At 37.9% G+C, this 18,631-nt stretch overlaps 1 protein-coding gene across 1 annotated transcript in view; it reads right to left on the reverse strand.

The window, feature by feature from the left end:
* Positions 1-18,631, reverse strand: part of RNF17 (ring finger protein 17) — a gene marked incomplete at its 5' end in the record, with an annotated part of 104,206 nt that overhangs the window by 34,728 nt on the left and 50,847 nt on the right. Inside the window, 9 exons of the mRNA XM_080926543.1 lie at positions 2,698-2,813; positions 4,555-4,645; positions 4,933-5,051; positions 5,194-5,344; positions 6,142-6,369; positions 8,342-8,459; positions 10,613-10,730; positions 12,545-12,660; positions 16,110-16,263. Of these exons, the coding sequence (XP_080782669.1) occupies positions 2,698-2,813; positions 4,555-4,645; positions 4,933-5,051; positions 5,194-5,344; positions 6,142-6,369; positions 8,342-8,459; positions 10,613-10,730; positions 12,545-12,660; positions 16,110-16,263 (1,211 nt within the window). The remainder of the gene's footprint in view (positions 1-2,697; positions 2,814-4,554; positions 4,646-4,932; positions 5,052-5,193; positions 5,345-6,141; positions 6,370-8,341; positions 8,460-10,612; positions 10,731-12,544; positions 12,661-16,109; positions 16,264-18,631) is intronic.

Raw genomic sequence — 18,631 nt, forward strand, 5'->3', positions numbered from 1 at the left:
CTTCAATTTGTTCAAACATTCCCATCCAGCTCTTGCTACAAATGATACTTGAAAATGACTCCTTTTAATGGGTTGGTAAATTAATTTGTTAATGTTATTATGATTATGATATTAAGATTGTTTTGTAAATACTTGTTATTATTTTATGTGTATGGATGTTTTGCCTACATGGATATCTATGCTTTCAGAGGCCAAAAGAGGGCATCTGATCTTCTGCAATTGGAGTTGGGAGATGACTCTTCAAGTGCAGCCTGTATTCTTAATTACTGAGCCATCTCTCCAGCCCAAGATTTAAACTTTTTTCTTTTGTTTGTTTTTAACTTGATCTTGGGCTGGAGAGATGACTCAGCAGTTAAGAGCACTGGCCATCTGACTCCAGTTCCAGAAGATTGGATGCCCTGTTCTGGCCTTGGCGGGTGCCAGGCGAAACACTTACATACATAAAATGATAAAATAAAATTAAAAACACTTCTAATACTGCTAAAAACATAAACAAGTTAAAAATCATTAGCTTCCCTGACTCACACAAGAAACCAATAGGAAAAATTTAATATATATTTAATTATAAATTGCTTTTTGTTTTTTCCATTGACAAACTCTGGATTAAATGACTGTTGAATCAAGATGACTACTTGGGAATGTGGTAGGAGGAGGAAGCCCTAAGAGAAAGAAAAACAGGAAATGGTCACATGGGTTGGCCAGTACCTCAGAGAATATGCAGACTGAGCGACCCGTTGCCCTTTCCTCCCTCTCCCTTCTCATTCACCAATCGCTACTTAACAGTTTAATACACCCAATCAGAACGTATGGAGCCATGCACAGAAGACAAAGGGGCCAAAAGTGTATAAAAGTCTCTCTCATGATTTTTTTCAGGGCTTTATAATAAGCTTTTGGATATTAATCTGCTGGAACTTCTGGTAAAAGCAGTCTTGGCATCCTGTCTCTTGGACTAGGGAGTCCTGCACAGGAAAATGACAAACATTTATTTACAACTGTTTGTGTTTTGTGTCTGAGCATCATACAAAAGGTTGATTCTATAAATATTAATCTGCTCTTTCTTTAGAGGCTTTGATAATAATTTTTTTCTCCTGAAAATCTATCTTCCTGACACCTCAGTCTCATCTTTATCAGATCTAGGAATAAGCTCCTAGGCACTTGGAACATGAAACATACCACCACATAAAAAGGCAGGTCATGTGGCTAACAAAAAAATCTTATACCAAAAGGAAGCTACATCTCTGCTGGAACATGGTATCAAAACTTCAACCATGGTGTTTGGAGTGAGAATGTATGGAATCAAAGACAACATTATCGATTTTTAGCTTTTTAAGTAGTCAGGCTATCACCTTTCTCTCTTCGTGGCTTAATATTCTCATAATAAAAACCCCAAATTACATTAAATTTATTAAAGAAATTAACTTTGGTGGGGCGAGATTTTAATCCTAGCATTCAAGAAACAGAGGCAGGTTGATGTTTAAGGTTTCAAGGCTAAGCTGGCCTATATAGTGAGTTATAGGTCAGTTAGGGCAAGACTCTCTCAAAACAAACCGCATCACTGCCAACCCCCCCCCCAAAAAAACCATAATTTGAGGTTACCCACTAATGCCTTTTCATAGAGCCTATCTTAAATATCATAAGACAAGCATTTCAGAGTTCTACTATTCATTTACCTCATTCCTTCCCAACAAACTATTTTAAATTAATTTTAGAACTCTTCATAGAGCTCTGGACCTATACTTGTGGAAATTCCTTAAATAGCTATTTTGTCTTCTATTTGTAGGCTACTCTTTAGTTCCCAACTGACTCAAGTCATTCACATGGTTCTTCAACACAGACTTATACAGATGATGCCCTCATGAATCCAGACACTAGCGTCTGACCCAGAGACTAGCACTTAAGTCTCCTCTACTTTTTTTCCTTATAAAATCATTCCTGTTTCTTTTGTTCATATCAACAAAAGGCTGAAAATGTTTGCTCACAAAACAAATGTTTGCTTCTTTATCTCTGTCATGTCAGACAAACAAATGGCTTTCCATGGGGAAAGTTGTTAAAAGCAAGGACCCCCAGTCTCTCCCCACTCCTTTTTCTCTTCCTCACCTTCTTCAACTTCTCCTGCTAAGATGTCCATAATGGCCATCTCGTTTACTATAACCAAAGCTCCTTAACAACAACCACTCAAACCGTAAAGGCAAATCTACCCAAACCAGCTGGAACCAGAGACAATTGATAACAGCTCTTCTCTTGGCTCCATATTATCTTATAAAATTTCGGGTCTCCACCATCATGAATCTGATGCCATGTTACATGTGGAGAACTCTATATAAGGACGAAAAAGGACATCCTAGTTTGGGAACCCCTCCCATCTCTGTCTTTCTTCCATCTTATCTTATGAATCATCTTCCCTGGGTTAATACAATTATAAATCTAGCTATCCAAGATCCCAATAACATAGTTCTCTCTTGAGAAGTACACACACATTCTTGATAAACAGTAGTTGATAAGCCAGTTTCCAGTATATAAGAGCTGACTGACATGAATATAAAACAAGCAATCTATTTCTAAGGTGGCTCTTTAGGAATTACACTATAAATCATTTTTAAGAGAAAATAAAATGCAGCTCAGGTTTGAAAACACCCACAGAAACAATTATGAAACATCATCAGAAATTAATGTGATAAGTTATTTGAAAGTCTGTACCTTCTTTCTCTCAAAGCCAAACCTTTTTTAATCAAATATTTAGAAACATCTACACGTTCTCCTTTTTCATCTCTGCAGAAAATTTTCACAGGCAATGGCCACGTTGTGTTGCTTTCCTGAAGTGATTTATGAGATAAAAGTGAAATCTTAGAAGCAGCATTTTTCAAAATAATTTCTTCTACATTTTCTATGCAAGAAACAATCCCAGATAACTTTATTACAATATCTAAATATCGAAGGGAAACAGCATGGAAAAGAGTCTGTACTGATGGACATTGTAATCTTTTAAAATCCTTTCAATTTTCAGGTTTGTGTTTTTGGAATGAATTAGGAAGATCTTCCTTCTAGGGTGAAATAGACCAAGAACAAGACAAATTATAAAACTCACACCAAAAACCACAACCAGGTAAACTGAAAACAAACAAACAACAACAACAAAACCATTCCCCCATCCCACTGACCATTCCCCTCATCCCAACTGAGGTCAAAGGAAGCATCACCAGTTAGCCTGCTTCTCTTCCCTTCAACTCTGGGGTTCTTCGTGTGTGCTTTCCTTCCTGCAGCACACAAAAGAAGCCACAACAAACATTCTCTGCTTTATATGAGCAGTCATGCAAGTGGAGAAAGTATACATTAAAAGGGCAACATGGAAAGTGAGTTAGTTGCATAAGAAATTTAATGAAGTAAACAGAAACGGGAAAGTAGAGCACTTTCTTACAAAGACATGCTTCCCAAATCCACACCCACAAACACACACTTTATCAGTTCCTTTCAACTTTATAAGAAACTTAGTTTTCTAAAGATCAGTAAGAGTTATATTTTAACATAAAAAATTTCGACTCAAGCATGCGATTTTAGAAATACTTTGCTTCAGCCACATGAGCACTGTGGAACACCTGTTTACTCATTTACTTATTTTAGTTTTTCTGAGTGGGCAAGCTCACTGAACAGGTAAAGCTGTTTGCTGTCAAACCTGATGACCTGAGTTCAATTCCCAGAACCCACAAAGGTAAATCGAGAACCAACTACTCTAAGTTGTACTCTGACCTCTACACATGAGCCATGTTTCTTAATACACACACATATGCACATATATCATTATTTATTTATATCTGTTTATTTATTTTTAACTAAGACAGAGTCTTACTATGTAGCCCTGGCTGCACTGTAACTTGCTGTGTAGGCCAGGCTGTCCTCTAGCTCAGAGAGATTTCTCTACCTTCCAAGTGCTAAGATTAAAGTAGTGTACAACATGCATTATGGCCTTTAACCCTTCATCTTCCTCCTACCTCCTGAGTTCTGGGATCATTACCATGCCACAAAGTATCATATACTGGTATAATACCTTGATAAGACCAACATAGTTTGAAATTATATTCCAAATATTTCCCTGTTGTTTTCTTAACAAGAAAATAATCTTAGAACAGACAAAACTTCAATAAAACAATAAATACAAATCTGTTATAACTGTTTTACCCTGTGTCTTAGGGCTACTGCTGTGATCAAACACCACAACCAAAGCAGCCTGGGGAGGAAAGGGTTCTTTCACATCACTGCTCATCAAAGAAGGAAGTCAGGACAGGAACTCAAGCAGAGTAGGAACGTGGAGGTGGGAACTCATGCAGAGGTCATGGAGGGATGCTGCATACTAACTTGCTCAAAATGGCTTGCTCAGCCTGCTTTCTTATTAAGAACCGAGGACCACAAGTCCCGGGATGGCACCACCCACAATGGGCTGGGCTCTCTCCCATCAATCACTAGTTAAAAGATGTCCTTTTCGCAATCGAGGTTCCCACCACCTTTCAGGTGACTGTAGCTTGTGTTAAGGTGACATAACAGAGCACTCCTGCTACCCACCTGTAAGATTATGGTTGCTATAGCTCCGGTGAGGTACAGTGAAAGGCAGTCACAAGCTGTTGCTGTCCACTTGTCACTTCCACCAGTTGGCCTGAAGCAAAAGTAATAACTATTTTATTACAACAAGCACCACAGTGTTGAAATATGGAGAAACAATGTAATCGCATGCACAGCTTGGACCCTCGACAGTGAAAACCAAATGTTAACATGGACTACATGAAGGACCTTGTCTCAGTAACACCCCCCAAAAAAAACACCCCGCCCTTAATAAAATTTTGTAAACGTTTCAGAATGTATTAAAACTGACAAGAAACCATGCTAAAGTATTTAAAATGATAATATACAATGAGAAAATTAATTTTCTTAGCCAAAACTTACTTTATATCAACAAGTGAACATTCCAGAGATAATCTTCCCACTGTCTTTAGATTTTCTTGAAGTTCTCTTAAGCAGTGAATATTCACTACTAGCTCAACACCGACATCATACAGCAAGACCTATAAGAGCAGGACATTTAAGTTTAGGGAGCATTTCAACATTTTTTTTTTCAAGTTGAAATGTATAATAAGAATTGAACTAAGTAATCATAGGACAAATGAAAAATGTACTTTCACAATTACATTTTAACTCTGCATTTACCTCTGCCAGTGTGTCTGTAACCATTCTGATGATCTGACCTCTTTGCCACTGGTTTTTAGTTGGGACTTTAACAGCACAATGCATATCACATTCCCACTTAACAGGCTTCCATTCCAAGTGCTCATAAGCAGCTACCATCTTCTCTTCTAAACTAGAGACACAAAAGCATTTTAATTTAAAATAACTTCTTATATAATTCTCTCAACAGATATTTTCTACCAAAACCTTTTGCTCATTTCACTATGGCAAATGTGAATGCAATGTTCTTTGTATAAAGCATTTCCAAACCTTTGAACTAGTTCTTCCTTGTGCTTAAGATAAAGATTCCTTAGACATAACCCTGATGCTTTCCAGTCTCATTCAGGACACATTTGATAGCAGTTTAGGATGTGAGCTTTTGTACAGCTCACCTCACCTCACTCTATCCTGTCTTATCCATCTACAGGGCCTCACTACTTAGCTGCCATTGACCTGGAACTCACTCTGTAGAACATGCTGGCTCTGAAACCACAGAGACCTGCCCATCTCTGCCTCCTGAGTGCACAGATTAGGAAACATCTGAAAAGCCATTGTCTCTGTGAAGTCTTCTTTGACCATCTTAAAACCATTGTCCTCAAGCCCTTTACTTTTGTTTATTCTTCTTTATCATCACCCCACATTACGTTTTATTTATTCATCATCTTTCTTTACTATAATTTAATTCCTATGTCAGCAAAGAATTAGCCATGTGTTACTGCAATCCTCAACACTAAATACAGGCTGACAGGAGTGAGGTGCTTACTAAGTACTTGTGACCTAAATTCTAGTATTATAAAAAAAGAGTTTAGAGACAATTTATTTGAAACAATCTCATGGATTTCAAAACTAAACACTGTGGAATCTAGCTATTTGAAGCAAGGAATATGAAAAGTAAAACCACGAGGCAATTACTTTCATTATATATTATACCTATTAAGTAAGTTTTCTGTTAATAACCATTGAACGTAAATCTTCTCAGGAGATATTACATTACATATGTTCACAGGCAGCTCCTTGTTATACAATGACTGGAAATTCTCATTAGGTAGAGACTTAACAGATAGAGGACTTATGTTGTTTATTTCACTTGAAATAATTTCTTCAGGAGAAGGATCCCATACTTCGAGATGCTTTTTAGAATTATCTTTGAGAGTATATCTGAAAAAAAATAACAAAAGTTACAAAAAGAAGAGTCCATAAAATATTAATACATGCTTATTTTTAGAGATAAACACGTTTCACCTATGTTTTTCTGATTCTCAACATTGATATCAATAGCAATTAATAAAGTTGATTTTTTTTCTCCTAAAAGGCTACTTAGCCAACACCAAAGCAAGCACACAAAAGAAAAGCTAAACCCAAACTTTCTACTATAAAAATAGATAAGCTTACAAACCTTATTCATAACTTAACTCTTCCCATTGATACTCTGAACTCACAATGACAACTCAAGAGTTTACCAACCTTTGGCTAAAAAGTATCAATCAGTAAAAGTTATCAGCTTGTCAGCAGGAATGTAATTACCATTAGAATGCATTAAGCAAAACAACTTATTGTTTTATGTTTATCAGATTATATTCTAACCACAGACAATTAGATGAAGAAAAACAACTTTCACAATAAGCTGAGATCTAGTTCAAAGATCACTGACAGGTATTTTGTTGTTTCTTTGGGTTTTTTGTTTTTGTTTTTACGAAATCTAATGAATACTTTTCACCTGAACTCAATACAGTTACTTTCTTTATAAAATATTATCTGCTTCTAGTTTTACTTGTCTCAGGCTCATGACCTTATCTCTACCCCATACGTGGTAACACGCAGGGTTTCATCCTCAATGAAGGACTAATGAGATAATTTGTTTCTCACTTTTATGTTACTAAGGCCAATTATGTTATCCATTATATCTCTTCTGGGAACCAGAGTTATGTATTTATTTTTTTTATATACTTGCTAGTCTCATACTGTTTTGATTACTGTAGCTTTGTAGTAAGATTTGAAATAGGGGTGTACATGTCCATAGAGTCTTTGAGACTGTTCTACTTACTATGAGTATTCATATAAATTTTAGCAGACTTTTCTATTTCTGCAAAAATGTGTCATTAGGATTTGGATAGAGATCATTAATCTCTTGCTCACTTGGGGGTGGTACTGACTGTATCAAATGTTTTAATCCATAAACATTGGATGAATTTCCATTTATATTTTCTTCTTCTTACAAGTGTGTTTATGTATGTATGCCTGCACCCATGCATGCCCCCAAAACCTGGAATTAAAGGAAAAGTTTCAATATAGTACTAAGTGTTTACTTTCGTGTTTTCCCTTCCATATGAGAGTGAAAGGGGAACATGATCGCAGGCCATTATTGGTAGCAGGAATCACTGCAGGCCTCTGCTGTTGTGCTAATAGATGTTCAAATGTTGGCTTTTTGAAGGCTACATGCTTTTTGAAGGTGTTCTGTAAGAGACCCTGTAAGAACTACCCTCTTTGGAAAAGTCTCCACTGCTTCTAAGATCACCTTGGCCACTGCCTGCTCCTTGCTTGGGACAATAATGCTTCATCCTGGCTAAAGTAACTCTTCAAAAACTTAGGAAAATAAAAATTTCTGAAGTTGGCAGTACAGATTCTACCACTATCCTTAGTGCTGTTTCTAGTCCTGATTTTCATAAATAGGTCCAAGATGCTGCTTAAGCAGATTCTGTATGGAAGTAAGATGTTACACATCTTTTTCTTAGAAGTACTCAAGAAGTTCTCTCTCTCCCTCTCCCCCTCTGGTCTTTTTTTGTTTGTTTTTGTTTTAAAGACAAGGTTTCTCTGTGTAGCTCTGGCTGTCCTGGAACTCACTCTGTAGACTATGCTGGCCTCCAACTCAGAAATCTGCTTGCCTCTCTTTCCCACCCCACCCCTATCCCCAGTGCTGAGATTAAAGGCTTGTGACACTACCTCTAGGTAAGAAACTCTTCTCTTGATTTTCAGGGTTCATAAGAATGAGAAGAAGAATGCTTTACACCTCATTAAACTAATGACTCAACTATCCCCCTTACCATCTTTTCTCTGGTGCAGGACTAGGGAAATTTCTTGCTCTTCTTGTGATTAAAATATTGCCCACAAACTAAAGTGATGCTCTACTTACCCTGCTTCATAAGATGCTAAGCCTTCTTTCACGAGCTGGTCATTAATACTAATAACACTTGTTCCAGGAACTCGGGAATCAAAAAGTTCAACCAAGAGCACATTATTTTCCAGAATCTCTGTAAAACCATTAAGACTAGTTTGGGACAAGAAAGACATATGCTGCCAATTGTAGATATCAGCAAATTTGTTTTTTAAAAATTAGAAGCAACTTATGACTGTTCCATATGTGAAATTTCTGGCTGAATAACATTACAGTTTCTCTAGGAGTTAGAGCAGTATTCTGAAGCCACAGAGATTGCCAGTAATTACTCAAGTGGATAGCATGTACAGTATTACATAATTTATCTTAGGTTATCATGTGCTATTTCTTCTATAATGAACCAAAAGAAGGTCAAAGTTTTGGATTCATAAAATATAAATTAATATATTTTCAAAGGAAGAAATATTGTCGTATTTTCACATATTGTTTTATGGAAAATAAAAGAACAAAAGTGAGTGAAAATTAACTTAGGCCAGTGATTATTTTGGATAATTTATATCTTTTTAAAGGTTATAAAGAATTAAAAACAAACAAAAATCTAGGTATTGGATGGGGTTGTGCAGGGCCCTTAAATCAATTTATCCTAGCTAACAACTATGGCATAACTGGTGGTGGCTGTCACTGGTATTAACAAATGACTAAATGAGAAAGAAAGAGAAAAAAAAATCCAAGGGCTGGCACAATGGCTAGGGGCAGGGGAGGGAGGACGAGTTGCCCACTGCCTAGCATGATGACCTGAGTTTGATTCTGGGGACTCACATGGTGGAAGGAAACTCTGACTCTGTAAGGTTTCCTCCGATCTCCATGCATGTGTCTTACCTCCCTGCTAATAGACACATGTAATAAAGATAGACAAATGCCTTGTATTTTCCATGGAGGAGTGCTGAAAAAAGCTGCTAAGATTGAGCAGCAGCTATCCAGATTAAAGCTGTTTCAAATTCAGAGGAATTTGCTCAAGGACTAGCAGAACTAATTGTTCATCTCAGAGAAGCCAGATGTAAGGATTCTATAGACCAAGGACATTTTTCAGCTGAATCAATATCCTTGAACAATTTCTTTTATGAACAGAGCTGTCACAGACACTGCCTCAGTATTTAAGCTTTCAACCTTCAGTAGTCCATCTCTGCTCTCTCCCTTCACTATAAACACGAGACTCCTCTTATGCTAGTTGGGTTCATCTAATGATAATGTGACAGGATTAAAAAGCAGCCATAAATCTTCTCTAAATAAATATGACCTACGTATCTTGTACATTAAGACTCATTGAACCCAACGCTGGGAGGTGTTACTTGGAAAAGATAAAATTTGCATACAATGCACATATTATTGTGTGTGTTTCTATCTAAGATTCCCATCTCCTTATTGACAACCTTTAGGGCCAGATGTGTTTGGAGATTCAGAAATTTTCACGTTGAGAAATGTACATACACTATAGAATACCTATAATGGAGTGTGGGGCAACCAGTTCACATGCATTACTATCTTGAAGTAGAATGTGTCCTTTCTGTAAACAAGATAAAGGCTTTCCAATAAGGCTTCTAGAAAGAAGACTACCATCATAATTGAAATCAGATCAGGCAATCAACCTTTGATTTTCAGAACATGTTAGAAAGCTGTGGGTCAACCAGGGTTGTGGACCTGAAAACTTCCAAAACTGGTATAACTTTTCTCAAAATATGGAGACAATCTACAACTGAGTTCACTTGGGACAAATAAAGGAAAGAAAAACAGGTAAGTAAACAAGCAAACAAAAACTATTTACCAACTGTGTTCTGTCTCCCTTCATTTGCCTAAGACTAAACCTTAGACTCAGCAAAGGCAGACAAGCAAGCTAATTTCTGGCTTTAGGTTTGCAAGGGGCCATAGTGAAGGTGACTTGATGATTTTATGTTTTAAGTGGGGCCTGGCTATGTTGTTGAGAATGGCCTCAAGTTCTTGGGCCCAGTGATTCTCAGCCTCCCAAGTAGCAGAGACTATAGGTACAAACCATTGTATCTGTTGTAAGGATGACTTTAGTTTTTAATGGTATGGTTTTTGTCTGGTGTACTTTGTCTATAAGGCTTACATGAGATAAAAATCCCCAAATCCTAATTCTGGATAAATGTTATTTCCCATTGTTACTACTCAAGGTACATTGAATTTTCTCTAAGATATAATCATTGTTATATAATGTTAATCTTATTTAGATGATAATAACAATAATAATAGAGAAAAATAAAAATATCTTACTAATAACAGAACATGTCACAAATTTATCTTGAGTCTTTTCTTCAAATTTTTCTTTAGCCTTTTTGGACCACTGTGATCTTTTACTTGGCTCAATATATGCCAGTTTACATTTAATTGCCTGTATCAAACAAAATTCCATCATTAAAAAAATAAACGTAATTTCTAGTTATTTTAAAGTTTTATGTAAAGTGTACATAGCTTGGTTAGAAAGGACTACACTGGAAAAGCAAGCTTGAGGTCCTAGATCCTAACTCCAGAGCTTTAAAGAAAGCAAGCCTCCAAAAAAATCAAGTAAAATCCTCAAAATCAATGAACTCTCTAATTTAAACTATGTAGAAATCATCAAATGCATAAAGTACTCATAAAGTAACTTCATAAACAAAAGTAATTGGAATTAATAATTTGGTTGAAATTGTTACAATTCACATACAAGAATAATAAACATTCATTTAAAAATCATTTATAATATGTTGTGAAGGCAGACACACTTATCCTAGAACTGCTAAGAACGGGAAAGATGGCCAAACCTGGTAGTTCACCGCTTTAATCCCAGAACTGGGTAAGCAGAGGCAGGTGAATCTCTTGTGAGTTTGAGGCCATCTTGGTCTACATGGTAAGTCCCAGGCCAGCCAGAGCTAGAGTATGGCAATAAAGGTCTGTCTCAAAACAAAACAAAATGCTGTGAATGGCATAGCCTACAAGAACATATATCAAAGACACTAAATACTTTTGCTTTGGTTTTTGAGACATGGTCCTCTATGTAACTTGGCTGGTACAAAACTTGATATATAGACCAGGCTGGTTCTGAACTCACAGAGATTTGTCTGCCTTTGCCTCCTGGATGCTGAGATTAATGGTATTTGTCACTATGCCTGGTCAAAACATATAGTGTAAAATATTTATTTATTTGTGCAATGCATGTGAGTATTTTTCTGCATGTTTGTGCAGAACATGCATTCCTGAACTCCTGGTGCCCACAGAGACCACAGAGGGCATCGGATGCACTGCAACTGGAGTTACACATGGCTGTGAGCTGTCATGTGGGTGCTAGCAATCAAACCTGGGTCCTTGGAAGAGCAACCAGTGCTCTTAACAATGGAGTACTTTTGCTCATCTGCATTTCTAGTTTCTTTTTATAATTGGCAAGATGGCTCCACAGGTAAAGGCAAATCTTCCAAGTCAGAAAACATGAGTCCCATGCCTGGGGCCCACATGATAGAAGGGGAAAACCAATTTCCACAAGTTGTCCCTTTGACTATGTGAGTACTGTAACATGTCTGTGAATGTGCACACACACATGCAAAATAAAAAAAGATATAATACATTTTAAAAGAGACTAATGTGGCAAAAATCCTTAAAAAAGAGACATGTTAGTAAAAATTTAAATAACAAGAGAAGGTAAGTTAGAAATAAACCTCCTTCTTATCCTACTCCGTTGTGATCATTATGGCTAAGTATTTTACATATTCTCCCACATTTCTGTTTCTACTGTAGACCTTTGGTTATTTACAGGGCAATTAAACAATAGTAGAAGTGCTTCTGAGATGATCTTTATACCTCAATATGCCATAAACCTGAAACTCTTAGCACATGACATAAGCTCATAAACAATGAAGAAAAGTTATACACTACTACTTGTGACCAAAGTACATATTTATTAAATATTTATATTTGGAAACACGTATCTTTTATTATCACTACAGACCATGGGACTGGATCCATGCCTTGCACATGCCAGGCAAGAACTCGACCTTCTAGGCCCACACAGTGCTTCTTACAGAGTATTTTATCTATAAAGTAGCACTCTGTCTATAGTCCTTGTATCAGGGATCATTCATAGACAAAAATAGTCATTAACAGGACATTTCTATGTAGAAAATGACTTCATATTGGGCTAATATCTTAGTTTTAGTGTTCTAACAGGTAAATTACCTTCTCTGGAGGTTCCAAAAATTCATCCTTTATTTTCCGCATATCTTTAAGCGTTATTTTTGAAGTATTACCAAAGTCCACATATTTAACTTCTACTTCCCGATGTCCAGGCAATCCTTAAAAAGTTATGAAATCAAGAACCACAAATTTAACAGGCCTCTCTGTTAGTCTTGTCTTCCTTTGGGAAGTTCAATTATACAGAAACTAGCGTGAGTAAGAATAAACTGACTTTTATGAAATCACCCCAAATGGATAGTTGAGACTTTATACTTCTTCAGCATACATACAGGGCTATGAAACGTGCTCCATCATTTCAAAACTCAAAGATTGGTGCAGTGACACAGCACTAACAGCAGAGGAAGCAGCCCAGCATCACTGACTGTTTGGAAAAGCAGAAGCAGGTGGCACAGCACAGGTTAGTCCCATGGCAAGAAACACCCATGATACTGAGATGGCGCCTGTTATCATAGGTATAAGGCAGGAATGTGGGAAATCTCCCACCTTCCTATATGTATCCCTAGGCTACAATTCTCAATTGTTCCAGCACTATTACTTTTATCCTTCTTCAAGACTCTGATTGAGATGTAGTTTTAAACTGTAGAAAGGTATAGTATGAAACTTAACCAACAGCATTTTTTCTTTACCCAAATTATCGATCACAAATGAGAACAGAGCCAGCAGGCAGGCAGTCTCATATCTACCTCTAGTTTATTAATCCTTCTTCTGAGGAAAACAACGTAGGATGGTACCTTCAAAGCAGAGAAGTGGACTGAAGTGGTGAACACAGGAGGAGAACGAGTGCACTGCCAGGTGAAATGAGTTCCAGAACAACCAATGAATAGCAATCCTACAGACTAAGCACTACGATTGGAGAAAAATGGAAGGACTCCATGGCTTACAAGTACATCAAAACTAAGAATGTCCTAAAGGCTTTGAGATCTTAGGAAAATATATAAATTAAAAGAAAATAATGGAAATGGAAAACTGGCATAAGATCAAGCTAGAATTAGTCCACAAGGAAAGTATCTATATACATGGACTTTCACAGAGTGATGCTAGCATGAGAGAGGACAAGGGAGCTATACAATGATCCAAAATATCTCTCAGAGTAACAAATAAATGGATAACACCTGTAACTGGGGCCTTGAGAGAAGCACTGAAGAAATGACAAATAAAACAACCCCCTCCAGTTTCAAGAATCAAAAAGTAACTGTATCTGAGAAGGAGATGAGACTATAAATGTAAGATGCTAGAAAATCAAACTGAACCAAACAAACCAGTTACTAAGTAGTCTTCAGAGTGACATTCAGTGCTATGGAAAATGCAGGAGGACAGAACCACTGAGTCATATGTAGATTTTCATTTTAACCCTCAAAGTCACCATGAAGACTGACTGAACTTTCCTCCAGTGTCAGTCCATAAAGAGTCTCACTGTTCAATAAATAAATGATTTGAAGCCAATAATCCTAATTTTAAAAGTAGCTGCCAATACCTTAAAAATATAAAGGGTTTCATTTATTCCACATTTATTTGTTAAATAATTGCACTAGTATTTTTACTTCCAATGTTTAGTTTTGTTCCCTCCCAAATTCACATTGAAGCTTAATCCCAACGTAACGAGGTGGCTGAGCCATGTCTCTATTCTAGTGAATGGGGCTAGATGCCTGTGTAAAACGGCTGAATGGAGGGAACATTGACTCATTCTTGTCCTCCTGCTGTCTACATGAACAATGCAACAAGGTTAGCTCTTAGAAGCAGGGAGACCAGACACTCATCATTCCATGCCTTAACCTCAGACTTCTGGGACTCCAGAAGTGTGAACAATATTTCTATTGCTTGTAAGCAACACAGTCTGGGATGCTTAGTTATAGCAACACAAAGACATTCAAAAGAATTATATCCGAAAAAGGTTTAGCTACTTTAAGGCACCAACTACTAACTGAAGTGAAACCAGTGATGATGGAGGATAGAAAACTTAATTTGGAAGACTAAATAATTTTCATACAGGATTTGAAATTTTCTGTTTTAGTAGTAGCTATAGTTAGGTTCTTAGGTTAATGGAAAAAACATTTTAAACAGTGCCAAACTAAACTCAATCCTTTTAATAAAAAGGTACATACCTACAGACACTGAAATCAAACGGGACCTAGTGCATTTTCTCCTGCTATAACAGAGTAACTATCAGTGCACCCTATAAAAACAGTGGTTTGTGCAGCTCACTGTTTTAGAGGCTTCTACTCCCAAGTGCTGGGATAATAACAGGCTATACAGTACCACACACAACTTTAGTTTCAGTATTTTGTAAATTAAATTATTTGACTTAAAAAGAATATAGAAAATACACATACAGAGAGTGAAAAAAGTTCAGCACCATGGCACATGGTTACACGTCTACTTGGTTTCTGATAAGGACGTGGAAGGGCAAGTGGGTGCATGCTAAATAAAGTGAGAGGCAGCCCTCTCTGAAATCACACACTTCCTTGGTAATTAATCCAGAGCAAGAGTTAGTCTTCCAAGAAACACTCTGCTCTCATGAACCCAAAATATCTCACTAGGTTCTACCTTCCAATACTGCTGCACTAAGGACCAAGTCTTGACATGAGTTTTCTGAGGTAAAACCAAACTAAACCAAACAAAAACCCAGAACATAATATACCAGGCTAAATTGCCTATGGCGTGTCTTTCAATAACTTTCAAAACTTCATGTATAATTGTTCTTTCATAGCCATAGGTAAGGAATAACCACAACTGTTTGTTGCCAATACCTCCTTTTCAAAAATCTCTAATTTCCAACCCTTATTTGTTTATATGTATTATTTTTGTGGTTTTGAAAGTTGAAACAAAGGTCTGACACATGCTCGGCCAATGCTCTGCTGTTTAGCTATACCCAGAGGTCATTTTGAGACAGTTTTTATGGGACACTCAGATCCTGGATCTTCTGCCTCAGCTTCCCTAGGAGCTGGAACTACAGGCAAGGCCGCACAACTGCCTTGACTTGTAATTTTTAGATCATTTCATTGTAATCTTGTTGTTTATGAGACACAAAGACATGCAAATAGTTCGGACTAGCCTTGGTTTTGTGATGTAGCTGAGGACGACTTTGAAATGATTCCTAGGATTACAGGTGTAATGCTGTAATGCCATCATGTCTGGCTCCAGTCTATTACTGTTTAACTGAATCCAGTTACTTGAGGAGAGTATAGAAAATGTTCAGTAAGACAGGGAACATTAATAAAGCAATTCCCTAAGAAAGAGGAATACAGCAATTCAGAAAGGAAGCCAAGAGATTTGCATCTTAACAAACAAGCAAAAAAACAGCAAGAAACAGATAAAGGCAGAGGCAGCCAACATTCAAAGGATGGGTTTTGCTGCTCTATACCATCTACTGGCTTTCTAACCAAATTCCCAATGGTTGATTTTTAATAAAGCAAATCAAATTCTAGTAGCCAGATTGACCGGGCACACAGTCAGAGCAGATGGCACCTCCACAACGTGTCTTCTAACAGTTCAGATGACGCCTGCTCTGATGTGCACTTTTCTGTGGAAATAACATGCACTTTCCTACCTATCACTTTTGCACGATACCAAATCCCATCTTCAAATTTAGCTACACAGGCTTGATTCTGAAGTGGACAAAGGATTTCCAGATTTTCTCCATCTTCACCTTTATAAAATTCCTCGATTGTTTTTAAAAGAGATAAAAAGTCCAGGTTCTCCATCTGAGAAAGAACAGAACACGACACTGTAGTTTATTAGAAAATGTAAGCTCAAATATTGAATTTATTATCGGTACTGCTCAGAAATTCATAAACATGAAACAATTGACAGTAGGCATAGATTAATTGGGTGCTATACAATTTATTTTGAACCTATTTCATTCAGAATCAGTATAAAATTAGTATGAGTAGATTTAAACAACTAAAATCCCATTCAACAAGGTTACTTACTGTACATTCATCTAGATTGTCTGTGTACATATACATATACTCTAATTTTTTGTTTTTAGCAAAACTTAGTGATACTGTACAAGAAGATTAAAGATTTTTTACTTTCTGTGTATGGGTATGTTGCTGGTATGTATGTCTGTGCACCACGTGCATACATGATACTCATGGGGCTAGAAGAGGGCATTAGATTCTCCTGGAATTGGTGTTTCAGATGGTTGTGAGCCACCATGTAGGTGCTGGAAAATAAACCCAGATCCTCTGAAAAGCAGCCAGTGCTCTTACCACTGAGCCATCTCTCCAGCCCCCTGTATGCACAATTTAGTGACCACCATCTTCCCATCAACTCTCATTTGCTTCAGCAAATGTTTCTACTAATGTTTCTGGGTTATATTTAGTTTTCTCTAAATGATCCGAAAGATTATGCAATCCAAGATTATATAATTTTCTGGCTGTTCTTTCTAGAATTTATAAGCTAACTTTATAAGCTAGCATAGCCTTATTTTCAAAATAACTGTTTAGGGTCAGGACTGGACAGATGTTTGAGTGGTTAAGAGTGCATGTTGCTCTTGTAGACGCCCCAAGTTCTGCCCCAGCAATCATGTCAAGTGGCTCACAATCCCCTGAACTTGCAGATACAGGGACCATCATCTCTGGCCTCTCTCATCACCTGTACTTACAGGTAGATCCCCCCAATTACAATAAAAATGAATCTTAAAAACAACCTCTTCTGGACCAGTGAGATGGGCTGGGTAGGCAAAGGTGCTTGCTAACAAGCCTGACAACCTTGCTGTCCATTCCGGGTTTTCTGGGACCTATAAGGTGGGGGGAGAGCACCAATTCTGGCAAGCTGTCCTCTGACCTCCACATTTGCATGTTTAAAATAAAAAAACCTGGGGCACAGGCCTGGTAGGCTGCACAGTGAGCACCCTGAGCACACAGAGTGCTGGGAGGCGGTGCTGGTGGCAAAAGTTCCTTTCAGGCCCACAGTTAGGGGGTATCAGGATCTGCCCAGAAAGGCTGTGCTTGCGGACCAGACACCTAGTCGGTTTTCCACCTGGACCAGCAGATAACCTGGGGCACAGACCTAGTGAGGTTATGCAGTGAATATCCAGAGCACAGAGAGTGCTTGGCAGTGGTGCCCGGAACTTTGTCAGAGAGAATTGTGATCTGCCTGGGGTAGGTGGTTCTGGAAGATCACCTCTACAGGGGCTTTTACACCTGGACCAGAGGTGAGCCTGACACATAGGCCCAGGGAGGGCACACTGGGAGTTCTCAGTGAGCAGAGAGTGCTGTACTTGCTGGAAAAGGGTCCTTTTTGGCCTGGAGAAAGAAAGAGCCAGGTCCCCACCACTAGTATTCAAGACCACTGGGCAAAGGGCTGAGCTCCCAGAGCAGCCTCACAAGAACTCCCGCTCCTGAGCCCACAAGACAACTGAGTACCTGCCACCAGAACTCACTGCTCGCCCACAAAAAGCCTAACACTCAGAAACAATTTTCTTCCTGAGCCCACGGGCCCTCAGATTCACGGGAGAAACAGGTGCCAGTCACTGACAACATGAGCACATATAAGCAAGACAACAAGATGGCAGGAGGAAAGTGAAAGAACTTAAGCAATGGAAACCACAATAACCTAGCAACATCATAGCCCAGCTCTCCCACCACACCACAACAAGTAGCAGAATGCCAAACACTCCAGAAAAACAAGACTCAGACTTGAAATCATACTTCACAATGATGACGGAGATCTTGGAGAAGAGAGTGGATAACTCCCTTAAACAATTACAGGAGAACACACAAACAAATAGAAGCTTTTAAAGAGGAAACACAAAAAATCAATCAAAGAACTATAGGAAAACATAACCAAAATGGGCAAGGAATTGAAAATGGAAATAGAAACAATAAAGAAAACACAAAAAGAGATAACCCTAGAGGTAGAACACCTAAAAAAGAAATCAGGAGTCACAGATGCAAGCATTTCCAATAGACTACAAGAGATGGAAGAGAGAATCTTGGGGGCCGAAGACAACATTGGAAACATAGGCAAAACAGTCAGAGAAGATGCAAAAACCAAAAGGCTCCTAACCCAAAACGTCCAGGAGATCCAGGACACAATGAGAGGACCAAACCTAAGGATAATAGG

The sequence above is a fragment of the Micromys minutus genome (genome assembly GCF_963924665.1).
Source record: "Micromys minutus genome assembly, chromosome: 12".
NCBI classification, from domain to species: domain Eukaryota; kingdom Metazoa; phylum Chordata; class Mammalia; order Rodentia; family Muridae; genus Micromys; species Micromys minutus.